General features: G+C 45.1%; 1 protein-coding gene across 1 annotated transcript in view; it reads left to right on the top strand.

The window, feature by feature from the left end:
- The first annotated feature begins 12,071 nt into the window (after window positions 1-12,071).
- The window catches only part of LOC129163692 (homeobox protein Hox-B9a), an 8,065-nt gene continuing 6,164 nt past the window's right edge, over window positions 12,072-13,972 (top strand). The window contains exon 1 of the mRNA XM_054741916.2: window positions 12,072-12,755. Coding sequence (XP_054597891.2) covers window positions 12,158-12,755 — 598 coding nt within the window. The 5' untranslated portion in view covers window positions 12,072-12,157. The remainder of the gene's footprint in view (window positions 12,756-13,972) is intronic.

The following is a 13,972-nucleotide window of genomic DNA, read 5'->3' as shown; positions in this document are numbered from 1 at the left end:
CATCATTAGACAACAGATAGATATGTTAACTGTAATTCCTAATGTCAACCTGATGAATCTGCTGCTTGTTTTATTTTACACATCATGACACGAAGACTGCAGCTCTCTAGACTTGCTTCTCTCTCTGGAACACCCACAGCATCTGGGAGATCAGCAGCAGCACCTGGTTCTAGCTGAAGGGTTCTGGTGTCAGAGAGCGGGATCCTCATGTCCCGAAGAAGTCTTGTGAGACTAAAACATGTCGATCCCTGACTGAAAATGGTTGTGCTGCTTAAACCTATCACAGTTCTCTGTTATTGTTAGGCATTTAATAAATAAACCTATGAAAACAGTTTATTTAGTTTGGCACAACTGACTCACACTTAATCTGTCATCTAATACGATTTTAGCCAGAAACAGTTTTATTTAAATTAACATTCTAACCAATGAGTTACTATTTTACACCAGTTGTTGGTCTGGAAGCACACTCAGCAGGGGTACAGATACAGGCATCTACAGCCACATGTTTAAAACTTGTTTTGAATGAATTTAGATCAGCTCCTGTTCTGAGGAGGTTTGTCCTCCCACACCGTCTGCTCCTCTGTTTACCATTTTCTGAGACATTCACTGAGCGCGTCATCTGTTGGGGCCTTGTCCTGGATCTACTTGTGGATCTTAGATGTTTCATCCTGGACAGTGGTTCTCACACACTAATCCTTGAACTCTATCCTTACGGCTAGTGTACAGTCTCAAGGTGCTGGATTTGGGGTGGAATCCTTCTTGCATGGTTAGGAGTACCCTTGTCTTAACATATGTGCCCCCCCCCCCCCCCCCCCCCCCCCCCCCCCAAGGAATGTGGACAGACGCTGTGAAACCCCATCTTTCCCCCCAGCCTGGTTGGAACCATGATCTAGCGAAGGCCATGGAACCGTTTTAAGTCATCTTTGCAAAACAATGCCGTCAACGTGCCGTAACGCAATGGCGGCATCAGAGAACCTTAGGTTGTTTATAAGTGGTCAGACCGTGGCGGTAATGCGGCACAATTGCGTCATTTTTACAAAAGATTAGGCAATGGCAGCATAAAGGGGTATGGGGCCCGTCTCTGTACTGTCACAGTCTTCCGGGTTGGACACTACCACTCGGGATTTGCTCCTATTGAGAGGCGCCGAGCAGGGGTGGGCGTACTAGTTACCCCTCATCTTGGTGCCTGTACGCTGGGATTTAACCTTGTGAATGAGAGGGTAGCCTCCCTCCGCCTACATGTGGAGGGACGGGTTCTGACTGTGGTCTGCGCTTATGCACCAAACTACAGTTCAAACTACCCACCCTTTTTGGAGACCTTGGAGGGGGTGCTAGAGAGCGCTCCTTCTGGTGACTCCCTAATTCTGCTGGGGGACTTTAACGCTCACGTGGGCAACGACAGTGAGACCTGGAGAGGTGTGGTTGGGAGGAACGGCCCCCCAGATCTGAACCTGAGTGGTGTTTTGTTATTGGACTTCTGTGCCAGTCATGGATTGTCCATAATGAACATCATGTTCAGACATAAAGGTGTCCATATGTGCTCTTGGCACCAGGATACCTTAGGCTGCAGCTCGATGATCAACTTTGTTGTTGTTTCATCTGACCTGCGGCCGCATGTCTTGGACACTCGGGTGAAGAGAGGGGCGGAGCTGTCAACTGACCACTACCTGGTGGTGAGCTGGCTCAGATGGTGGGGGAAGATGCCGGTCAGACCAGGCAGGACCAAATGTATCGCGAGGGTCTGCTGGGAACGTCTGGCAGAGTCTCCTGTCAGAAGGAGCTTCAATTCCCACCTCCGACAGAACTTCCAAAATGTTCCGGGGGAGGCGGGGGACACTGAGTCTGAATGGACCCTGTTCCGTGCCTCCATTGTTGAGGCGGCCGACCGGAGCTGTGGTCGCAGGATCATCGGTGCTTGTCGTGGTGGCAACCCCCGAACCCGCTGGTGGGCACCAGTGGTTAGGGATGCTGTCAAGCTGAAGAAAGAGTCCTGTCAGGTCTTTTTGGCCTGTGGGACTCCAGAGGCAGCTGACGTGTACCGGCAGTCCAAGCTGAATGCAGCTCGGGTGGTCGCAGAGGCAAAAACCCGGGCATGGGAGGAGTTTGGTCCATGGAGCAAGACTTCTGCAGGGCTTTGAGGAGATTCTGGTCTACCATCTGGCATCTCAGGAGGGGAAAGCAGTGCACTACCAACACTATCTATAGTGGGTAGGGTGTGCTGCTGACCTCCACTCAGGATGTTGCTGTTCGGTGGGCAGAATACTTCAAAGACCTCCTCAATCCCACCGACACGTCTTCCAGTGAGGAAGCATACTGGGGACTTTGGGTTGGCCTCTCCTATCTCTGGGACTGAGGTCAATGAGGTTTTCAAATAGCTCCTTGGTGGCAAGGATCCGGGGGTGGCTGGGATCTGCCAAGAGCTCCTTGACATTCTGGATGTTGTGGGGCTGTGTTGGCTGACGCAGCTCTGCAATATCACGTGGGCATCGGGAGCAGTCCCACTGGACTGGCAGACCGGGGTGGTGGTCCCCTTATTTAAAAAGGGGGGCCGCAGGGTGTGTTCCAACTACAGGGGGATCACACTCCTGAGCCTTCCTGGTAAGGACTATTGGTTTTCGTCCTGGCCATGAAACACTGGTCCAGCTCTAAACCCTTAGGGGGGTCCTTCAGGGTGCGTGGGAGTTTGCCCAACCAGTCTACCTGTGTTTTGTGGGTTTGTAAAAGGAGTTTGATCGTGTCTCTTTGGGGGCCCTGTGGGGTACCAGGCCAGATGATATAGTCCAATTGTTCATTTTTGCACTAGTATTGTTCTTGCTGCTGTAAAGCACATCGAGCTGCCCTTGTTTAGGAAATGTACTGTATAAATAAAGCTGTCTTGTCTTATATATGTATATATACATGCACATGATGATAAACAGATTCCTGCATCTCACCAAAAAAACAGTAAATGAATAGATCTGTGGTGGGAGAAGAACGACCCAGTGTGGTAAATGCGAGAGGCTTTGCACCAGCTCTGTCTCCTGTCCAGGTAGCCGGGTCTCTATCCACTGGGATCCTTCACACTCATCCAGTTCTTCCACTCAGTCTCTTTTTCCGCATTCTTTTTATTCCACCTTTATCCGGACATTTAGTTCCACTTCAGTCTGACTTTTACAGATTTGAAAGAAATTAAAATATTTGTCTGAGACTCGGGTAACAAATCTATAACAACAAAGAAAAAAATGAGTAACTGTTTAATTATAGTGTTTAAGAGGTGGCTTCACAAAAATGTCCCTGCAGGTAAAAACAGGAGCCTGGGTTTCAGCAAGAGCAACACTGCCCTCTAGTGGACAAGGTGTGGAACAAGACTCTGGTTTCTAACTACTGCTGCTGCATGAGGTTTCGGCCTCTCCTCTGGGCTGCTGCTGGTGACGCTTTCTGAAAGTTGCTGTTAAGGCCGACAGGTCAAATGAGTTTCTCTCCAGTGGTTTAGCAGGTGGTGTTCTGCTTTGGGCTTCTGTGGGGCATGGCTTTGCTCCTCAGAGGCTGCTGATCCGGTTGAAGCCATGCTGGAGACACGAGTCCTGGTCAGTTTTAGTCCATTTTGGTTGAGAAAAAACAAAACAAAGGCATACAAGAGCAGCAAAACACGAGGCAGAAAGTTCAATGAAAACATCTGTGGTAACGGACCATTGCACAAGGGAAGATCACATGATGGATTGGGATAGCACACGGATCATGAATACGGAACAACAAAAATACAGAAGATGGATTAAGGAAGCGATAGAGATAAGGAGACGCAGACACAGCACCATGAACAAAGACACGCTGGGTCACACATGGGACTGTGTTAGCAGCATGAGGGCCGCACATAAACTGAAGTGACGCCACGGACAGCTGGCGGCTCTGACGAAGGCGGAAGTCCCGGCCGAAACATGTCAGCCGAAGGTAAAAACCATCTGTGTTAAATAAGAAAAGGGAAGAAGATCTACTAAATGTAATGTTATTTTTAAAAAACATAATTTTGTTTTATATTTGGTTTTAAGGTGAACCCTCTCAGACTCTAAATAAGTGTTGATAAAAGGACGAACAGCTAAGTCCTTCAGGGCACTTCTGAGTTAAACATGCTCATGAAACACGTGTGTGGAGTAACCAGGTAGGTGTGACGTAGCGCATCAGCAACGCCGGTCTCCAGAGGGGTGTTGAACAAAACACTTGCAAAAATGTACATTGATTTTAGTGAAAAAATAAGTAAAAATACACAAATAAATCCAAATATATTATTGGTACTGTTAGTGGCAACAAGTGTTTCCCTCCCTGAGCATTTTTATGTGCTACAACTACAACAACTTAGACACATCAGCCGTGGACTAGCTTGTTTACCACTGATGGCAGCGTTCTTAAAACATAGCCGGTGATTTGTGAAAGTAAAAAAAACTCACTTCAGCATTTTATTTATGTATTTAGGCCTGTTCGCGACCCTGACCTAGGGCCTGTGAACTGGGACTAGATTATTGTAATAGCAGAATTTGTAAAGCATTGTTAGTAATTTGTGAAACCTTTTTTATTTTAGTAAAAGTGTTTTCTTTAATTTTACAAATGTATCAATGAAATTGCGTAAAATGTACAAAAGTGTGAAACTAATCTTGCCTGGACGGGCAGCTCTCTGGGTGCTCAGCACCCCTAAACTCCTGATCTTTGTGAAAGAAAGAAAGTTTTTAACATCATTAAAAACCTAAAGAAATAAATGATGTATATAAAAGTATGTCCCAGAGTTAAACTGTAAAAACATTATTATGACCTCTGTCTAAACTGTTGTGGTCAGCGTTGATTATGATTATATAAACGAGTGGTGCTATTACTTCATTTGATGTGATAATAAAAAAATCTAATCAAATAGAACACACACACACACACACACACACACACACACACACACACATCTCCACATACCCCCTGACTGATATGGAGTGAGCTCGGATGTCTAAACTGTTAAAACAACTCATTTGAAGAAAAAAAATGACTGTGGAAGAACCTAATTTGCAGTTCTGCGGTGCCACCACTAGGTGGAGACATTGTAGTTGCAATGAGTGCAGCAAATTGATGTTAACGTTGCCAGTTTCTTCAAACAAATAAATTCATAAATAATTAATATTACTACCAAGACTACTACTACTACTACTACTACTACTACTAATAATAATAATAATAATAATAATAATAATAATAATAACATTATTATTATTATTATTATTATTATTATTATTATTATTATGTTATGGATTTTGGGTTAAGGTGATGTACCGTATTTTCCGGACTATAAGTCGCTACTTTTTCCCACGCTTTGAGCCACGCGGCTTATAATGAGGTGTGGCTTTAGTCAACCAGAAAGGATGGATGCTGGAAAGTCTAATGAAGGAACGGTTAAAGGAGCGCTACGGAAAGCGGCCAGGAGGATTTTTTTCACAGTAAAACGGCGCTGCTTGTTTTCCCAACTTCACCCGGGATGATGACAGCAACACGGAGAGCAACACTGACATCGCCACAGAAAAGGTATGCTCTTCTGAGGCTGTTCAACTCCAACACTGAAGAAGAGGACTTCAGTGGTTTCAGAGGATGATGAATAAAATAATCAATAACTTTTCTGTTTTGTTTGATACTGATCAGTTCAGTTACGTTCAGTTAAACCACGTTTTCAATTCAGTAGATATCTGTCGCTTTTCAGCCCGGTGTGGTTTATATTGAGGTGCGCTCTATAGTCCAGAAATTATGGTAATGATGATGATCTAATATCTGAAGCCGTATTGAACGAGGTGGTTCTGGTTTGACAGTATCTTTCGGGACTATGATTGAAACAAGCTAAATGGTAAATGGCCCATGACCTCAGATGGGCCCTAACCCTAGAGGTGTTTAAATCAGAACTAAAAACCCTCATGTACTCATCAGCATTTTAAAAGCATTGTCTCTTATGTTGCATCATCTGCACCCTGCGCTGTAACTTAGTCTCCTCCTTTAGCTCTAAACTCTAATTCTATCCATCTGTATTTTAACTTGTGTTTTCATATCATGTCCTGATGATTGTAAAGCACATTGAGTTGCCTCTTTGTTTGACATAGCGCCTTCTAGAGTCCCGGGACCCCCCAAGGTGCTTTACAACACAATCAGTCATTCACCCATTCACACCCTGGTGGTGATGAGCTGCTTTGCAGCCACAGCTGCCCTGTTTCAATGCCAAAACGCTGTTTGATGTGTTTGGGCCCGCGGGTTGGGAAACAGCCAGTAAGCATGCCTCTGGCGTGACTGAGAGATTCGATTTCACAACTGTGACGTTACGCAGCGAGTCTTGAGATGGCGACAGAGGTTAGGAGTGTGTCTTTTAACATTTTGCAGATAAATCCTGTATACCAGCATGAACAACATGCCTGCGAAGTGCATTTACAATTAAATCTCTTTAGAATTCTGATGTAGTGAAGCTTAACCAGAGTTCCCAGTATAGCCACAGGCCTCTTCACCTAGCCTGGCCTGCCAGACACATCCTCTGTCTATTCTACACAGAGGATGTGTCTTGATACTCAGAGAGCACCATGAGGGGCGGGACTAGCCAGCTCAAATATAACCAATCAGAGAAAAGGTGGACATCATGACACAAACATCTTTCTTTAGAAGACATGCTTTTAGAGCTTCTTCTTGTTTTAAAGTAATGTAAATAATATAATATATATACATATATGTATATATGTATATATATATATATGATAGATAGATAGATAGATAGATAGATAGATAGATAGATAGATAGATAGATAGATAGATAGATAGATAGATAGATAGATAGATAGATAGATAGATAGATAGATAGATAGATAGATAGATAGATAGATAGATAGATAGATAGATAGATAGATAGATAGATAGATAGATAGATAGATAGATAGATAGATAGATAGATAGATAGATAGATAGATGATAGATAGATAGATACATAGATAGATAGATAGATAGATAGATAGATAGATAGATAGATAGATAGATAGATAGATAGATGATAGATAGATAGATAGATAGATAGATAGATAGATAGATAGATAGATAGATAGATAGATAGATAGATAGATAGATAGATAGATAGATAGATGATAGATAGATAGATAGATAGATAGATAGATAGATAGATAGATAGATAGATAGATAGATAGATAGATAGATAGATAGATAGATAGATAGATAGATAGATAGATAGATAGATAGATAGATAGATAGATAGATAGATAGATAGATAGATAGATAGATAGATAGATAGGACCTTCTAGGCTTCTACAACCCCCATTGTGTTTTACATTACAACCACTCATTCACACACTAGTGGTGATGAGCTACGTTGAGTGTGTTTACATGCAGCCAGTAACCCTTTTAAAACCCAAATATTCACAATAACCCGGTTACGCACGGCCTTGTAAACACCCCCAAAAACCCGGATATTCTCTTAACCGGGTTTTTAAAAACCCGGTTACTACACCTGGGGTAACCCTTTTCTAACCCGAATGTTTGGTCGTGTAAACGCATATCGGGATATCCCCATCAAAGCGTGTGTTCTGCTCATGCTCTGTTCGCAAAGAATCTTGGTCTTTTGAGTAGCGAGACGTCTTGTATGCGCCAGAACACCGGAAGTAAACAGCTCTCTCTATATTTGCCATTTCTTGCTCACGTACTCTCCTTCGAATGAAGGCCAGTACGCACAGTCGTTGTAAGAGCTGCTGGTGGGTCAATACCAGCACTAAAGCATAAACAAACGCGGTTGCTATCTCTTCCAAACTGGGAAACATGTCGATGTTTTCACGGATACCGGAACAAGAAGAAACGGAAATGACGCATATTGCGTCTGGACGTAGTCCACACGTCCTGACGCTACCCCAACGTCCGCATTTAAATCGGGTTATGCAAGTTAGGGGTAACTCTTTCTATTTATGCTTGTAAACGGGTTATTCTGATCAACTCAGAAACCCGAATACCGACCTTAACCCGATCATAACCCGGATATTGGCTGCATGTAAACGTAGTCATTGTTGCCACATCAGACCTCAGAGACCATCAGACCTGGAGTGCTCTATTAGCAAAACAGTATATAGCCTGCATTTCATTGAGTGCCTTTTAGAGCTCTAGAACCCCCCAAGGCACTTTCCAACACAGTCAGTCATTCAACCACGCACACACACATTCATAGACTCAGTGGAGGTTATCTGCAGGTCCCTTCTGATGGTAGGGCAGCTGGAACGCCGCTCTACCTGTCGGGCCAGAGGCATGCTTACTGGCTGTTTCCCAACCCGCATGCCGAAACAGATCACCTTTGGTCTTTAGCCTGGTGTGCTGGACATAAACAGGCCAGAGTTAGCACAAAGCTAGTTTCTATCTGTGCTCTCTATACAACACATCACAAGACTAAGATTAGAGAAAGACAATTAAATGTATCTTTTAAATAGAATATCTACTAAAAATTGCAATGTAGCCATAGTAACACCACCATACGTGTGTGTGTGTGTGTGTGTGTGTGTGTGTGTGTGTGTGTGTGTGTGTGTGTGTGTGTGTGTGTGTGTGTGTGTGTGTGTGTGTGTGTGTGTGTGTGTGTGTGTGTGTCATGGTGGATGGCTGCTTATATTGAGCCAGGATTCTCTGGAGGTTTCTTCCTGTTAAAAGGGAGTTTTCCTCTCCACTGTTGCTGCATGCTTGCTTAGTATGAGGATTGCTGTAAAGACTCTGACACTAGTCAGTGACTCGATGCGACCTGCTGGGCTCCTTATATAGGAAACTTTTTACTGATTGGCTTGATGACCTGACCTGTACTGGAATGTTTACCATGTGAAGTGTCTTGAGACGACTCCTGTCGCGATTTGGCACTTTATAAATAAACTGAATGGTCAAGAGTAAGGGCCGTCACAAAGTTGTTGTTTAACGATGCAAATGCATGTTTAAAATGGCTGCCATGTGTTACTTGCGTCCACTTGAATTGTTGTATGTGCGTGTCCCCAGAATTTGCACGACACATCTGAACACTGCAGCATTCGAGTAACCAGTAGGTGGAGTTGACAAAACGAGTCAGACACACTCACCATGGCGACTCCGTCTCTGGTTTTCGGGGTCTTTCACACCACCTACGATGGTGATCTCAAAATTAACCAATTAGTGAACGCTTTTACTGACACCATGTTTGTTTTGGTTGTTCCCACAAACCCAGCTCTCTATCCGGTCTAATCTCCCTAGTGCACCCCCTAGTGGAACATTCCACTACTACATGCAGTGCAGTGCCATGAAGCAGCAACAAAGATGGAGGCTGCTGCCCTTGCCAATGTGAGGTTAGACAGCGAGTATATTCCAGGCCTAAAACAACATCAGTTTAAAAAGAAACAATGAAAGTCTAGCAAGATGCAGTTTCTTCTGCTCCATGCAGTCCAAATGTGATCCTGTCAGATGTCAATTATGCTAATAAACACAGCCCCCCCCCCCCCCCCCCAAAAAAAACTTTGCAACCAAACAAAGAGTCACACATGTTTAGTTGGACCGCATTTTGCTTTGAATACGACACACATCTGCTGTGGCATTGTTTTGATGAGCTTCTGCAGTGTCACCAGATTTGTTTGCATCGTTAAATGCTTTGATGTAGTTCACCATAAGTTAAAAATTATTATGTAATCGGTTTCCTCATAATTTTTGAGTTCATTGAACTTATTCCGGTTGTATTAATTTTTCACCAAGATCTTGCATGGTGTGTCTCCTTCTTCACATCCCAAAGATTATCAGTGGGGTTAAGGTCTGGACTCTGGGGGCCATTCCATGTGTGGAAATGGTGTCTCGTGCTGCCTGAACCACTCGTTCACTATTTGAGCCTGGTGAATCCTGCTGTCATCGTGGAACATGGCCGTGCCATCAGGGAAGACAAAAATCTCCTTAGATGTTTTTTTTCTGCTTGATGCGATCAGACCCTTCTCACACAGAACATCTGTTCCACGACCACCAGATGTGTCTTTCCACATGTTTGTTTAAGAAATGAGAAGCAGCTCGTTGCAGCTGAAAGAGTCGGCCTTTCCAACAGGCTCCGGTTTGCTTAGAAAAATCCAGCTGGAGACTTTTTCTCCCAGATAGTTTATATCTGCAGCTCCCAGCTCAGGTGAGTGAAAAAAAACCAAAATGTTTCAGTTTCCTCATACGAAGTTATTTTGTGTCCTGGAAATATTGCTTTTTAAAATGTGGTCCTTTATTCAGCAGAAAAAAACGTTTAAAAACAAACAGAAGTTTCAGATAAAAGCTTTTAGTCATCACACACATTTTCTTCTGTCAGTGAGAAGGTTTAGTCTCCCGTGTGACCTTTGACCTCACGATGTAGCGCTTATGGAGCTATCGTCGAATATATTAACTAAGGTAAATCAAATTAAGAAACTAGAGCTAAAACTATAGTGGGCTTGTTGGATTAACCACAGACATATGAATTAGTGAAATAACTAATAAATAAATAAATAAATAAATAAATAAATAAATAAATAAATAAACAAACAAACAACAAACGAAACGTTTTTGTGATGTTTCCGTCTGTAAAAATGGGCCTCAAACGGATGTGCTACACGTTAAAGCTCAGCCTTTACTTCGTTTCGTCTCGCGCGCGCTCGTTGCTCATAAAACGCGATGGGGTCAGAGTTGAAGTGCGGTAATAACAGAACGGCTGTTTTTAAAAGAAGCCGTCATCATCAGCGCTGGATCACCACAGAACAACTAGTTATCTGTGTTCTTCGTTGTTTTGTAAAGTTATTTAAACCAAACGTTCACTAAAACCTTTCTGTCAGAGTGGCAGAACCAGAACCGGGTCGGGTTATTGTCACTTACCAACACAGAGTCTAATTTAAAACTGTTACAGCGGTGTCATTTCCACCAAGCAAAGAAAGTGGCGCTAAACTGGAGTCACTGATGCGCTAAGAGCGGAAGAATGCTCTGATGAGCCCGGTTCTTTCCGTGACTCCGTTGAAGCTCGACGCGGTTTTGCAATAATAATTTCAAGCTTTTCGGTGCCGGTGTTCCTAATTACGAGCTCCCCACAGGGCGGAGGCCCGGAGGGGAGGCCTGCGGTTTGAGGGGAGGCCGTTCACGCTGAAAGTATCCGGAGCATCCATGAGCGAGGAGGCGCAGAGGTTTCATCACCAAAACATCTGGCTTCTTCACCTCAGCCGAACCTCCATCAGAAATGTCTGTGACCAGAGATGGATGAGGGCGGTTCGGTCCGCTCATCCCCGTAAATAACTGCGCGGATCCCATTAGGTGATGCGGCTGATATTTATTTGTCATAAATAACAAGAGCTGCACGCGCGCATCGGATCCGATGACCCACACCAACCCAGCAGCTAGGAGACACCAGTAAACGTCTGGACTCCGAAATCCTCCATGGTGACTAAACTCATGGGATCGGCACCGGTGTTGGCACCTCTAACGAGCCCAAAGCAGAACCAAGGCGCGTGCACGCTTCAGGGTCGGCAGCACAGGCAAGACCCTTAAAATGGAACCAACCGCCCTGAGTTCGGGTGATATTGCGGTTGTGAACGGGCCCAAAAAGCAGATCAATAAGAGGCGGAACCATGGAACTGATTTAATGAAACCCCGGCCTGCCAGCAAGATGGTGAGAGGCTGGAGGCCGGTCTGATGGTTCCGAACCAGAAGGTTCTGCTAAATCGTTTGTTCTGAATATTAAACATGTGTTGAAATATTTTAGGTGGACAGAAGAGAGAACGAAATGTTCTGTTAGAGCACGTAAACGGCAGTCAGAGAGGAAACTGGGGCGCGCGCGCGTGCTAGACCTGCGCTCGTCAGTCCAGAAGCTAAAGTTGGACCAATCAGTTCTAAGCTCGCTCACACATCCGACAGTCCCCCGCGCATTGAGACGGGACACTGTCTCACTATAGAGAGCAATGAGAGAGAGAGAGAGAGAGAGAGAGAGAGAGAGAGAGAGAGAGAGAGAGAGAGAGAGAGAGAGAGAGAGAGAGAGAGAGAGAGAGAGAGAGAGAGAGAGAGAGAGAGAGAGAGAGAGAGAGAGAGAGAGAGAGAGAGAGAGAGAGAGAGAGAGAGAGAGAGAGAGAGAGAGAATCTTTTAATGTCTCTTGTCTTCTGTCTTGGACTCGCGGTGTTTGCTAGATAATGTCCGAGAATGTCCATTTCTGGGACTCTGAGCAACTACTTCGTGGACTCCATCATAAGTCACGACAGCGATGAACTCTCGGGCCCGGCTCGCTTCTCTACCGTGCAGTTCTCTGGTCCCAACTCCGCTGTGATCGCGGGCGCGAGGCAGCCCGTGAGCGCAGCGCACGCGGACCTCCCCCATCCCGACTCGTATCCATCCTGCAGCTTCCAGCCCAAGCCTCCGGTCTTCTCCTCGTCCTGGGGCCCGTTCAGCCCCCACGGACCCGGTGGCCTGCCAGCTGTCTACCACCCCTACATCCCGACCCAGCACGTGCCCGCCACAGATGCGCGATTCCTCCGCTCATGGCTGGAATGCACACCGCGCGACTCCGAGTCCGTGCCAGGTCAAGCAGGCCAAGTCAAGCTGGAGCCGCAGCTCGGCCATCAAGGAGGCGAGATCCCAGTAAAGACCAGCGGACAGCATCAGCACGAGACCGCGTACATCTTGGAATCGATCACCTCAGCCGGGCGCGAGCTGAGTCACCATCCGACCACCCTGGGACCGCTGCTCGAGGACAGTAAGGACGGCTGCGACGGGAGTCAGGACAAAGACAGTGTGGATCAAAGTAAGTTATGGAGGCAGGAAATGTGTGTGTGTGTGTGTGTGTGTGTGTGTGTGTGTGTGTTGGGGGGGGGGGGGGGGGGGCTGCAAATGCTTTGGAAGCTGCCATTAAACTAGAACAAAGAGACGGAGAGCTACCCCCGAACACACACACACACGCGCGCGCGCGCGCTCTGTGAGTTCACAGAGTGAAGGGCCAGGTCCACAACTGGTCTGAGGTCAGGGTGGAGAATAAAAACTGGATTATAATCTAATCTGGTTAGGGTCACAATATAAACATTTACGTATCAATGACGTTATCAGGTCCCGGACAGACACGGGGCAGCAGGGATGACGTTCGTCCCCTGCTCCTGACGCTCCTTCACCTCCAGCAGCGTCGTCGGCGCTTCACGCCACGTAGCTTGTTTCCTTCTGCTCAGAGGGATTGGGAGGACCCTCACCTCAACCATAACATATGCGAGTTGTACACATCTACGAATTATTATTCTGTAAGGGAATAAACAACAAAATCTGTCTAATCTCTTTCCGCCGGTCCTGGTGAGCAGCAGCGGGTTCGGAGCGTAGGCCCAACTGGTTCTGCTGACGCTGGAATATGGACTCAGATCTTAACCCTCTGATGCATGCATTATGAGATCTTCAACCATGATTTTAAACATTTTTTCATTCATCTTTAGGTGTGAATGAAACAAATTTCAACAAATATTTTTGTAACATTTTGTTAATTTACAAATAATTTATTACATGTCCATCTCAGTGGACAGCGTGCATTCTGAGCATGAAATATGGTGGCTTGACCTACTGAAGTCCAAATGGAGGGGCTCACGTGCAATAAAGTCTTCAACAGCTGTGCTTAATAGCAAAAATGACAATTTTGAGTACCTGTCCACTGTATGACCATTATGCATCAAAGGGTTAAACATACCTCCGGAAACATTTATGTCGGGTGTTGTATAATAAAAACTTGTACACACACACACACACACACACACACGCGCGCGCGCGCGCGTGTGTGTGTGTGTGTGTGTGTGAAAGTGCTAAAAAGCACAATGAGCCACTAATAAACAAAACTTAATTAAGTAAATTATTATTATTATTATTATTATTATTATTATTATTATTATTGTTATCAAGCCATTCTGACAGGGCTCTAGAGGGTTTGTTCATCCCCCATAAATGATACACGGTCGTGGGAAGTGTGCACGTGCTTTTAGAGGCAGACCC

Source organism: Nothobranchius furzeri, chromosome 18, assembly GCF_043380555.1.
Source record: "Nothobranchius furzeri strain GRZ-AD chromosome 18, NfurGRZ-RIMD1, whole genome shotgun sequence".
NCBI lineage: Eukaryota > Metazoa > Chordata > Actinopteri > Cyprinodontiformes > Nothobranchiidae > Nothobranchius > Nothobranchius furzeri.
The sequence above is the reverse complement of the archived record's forward strand: the minus strand, read 5'-3'. Positions and strand labels throughout refer to the sequence as shown.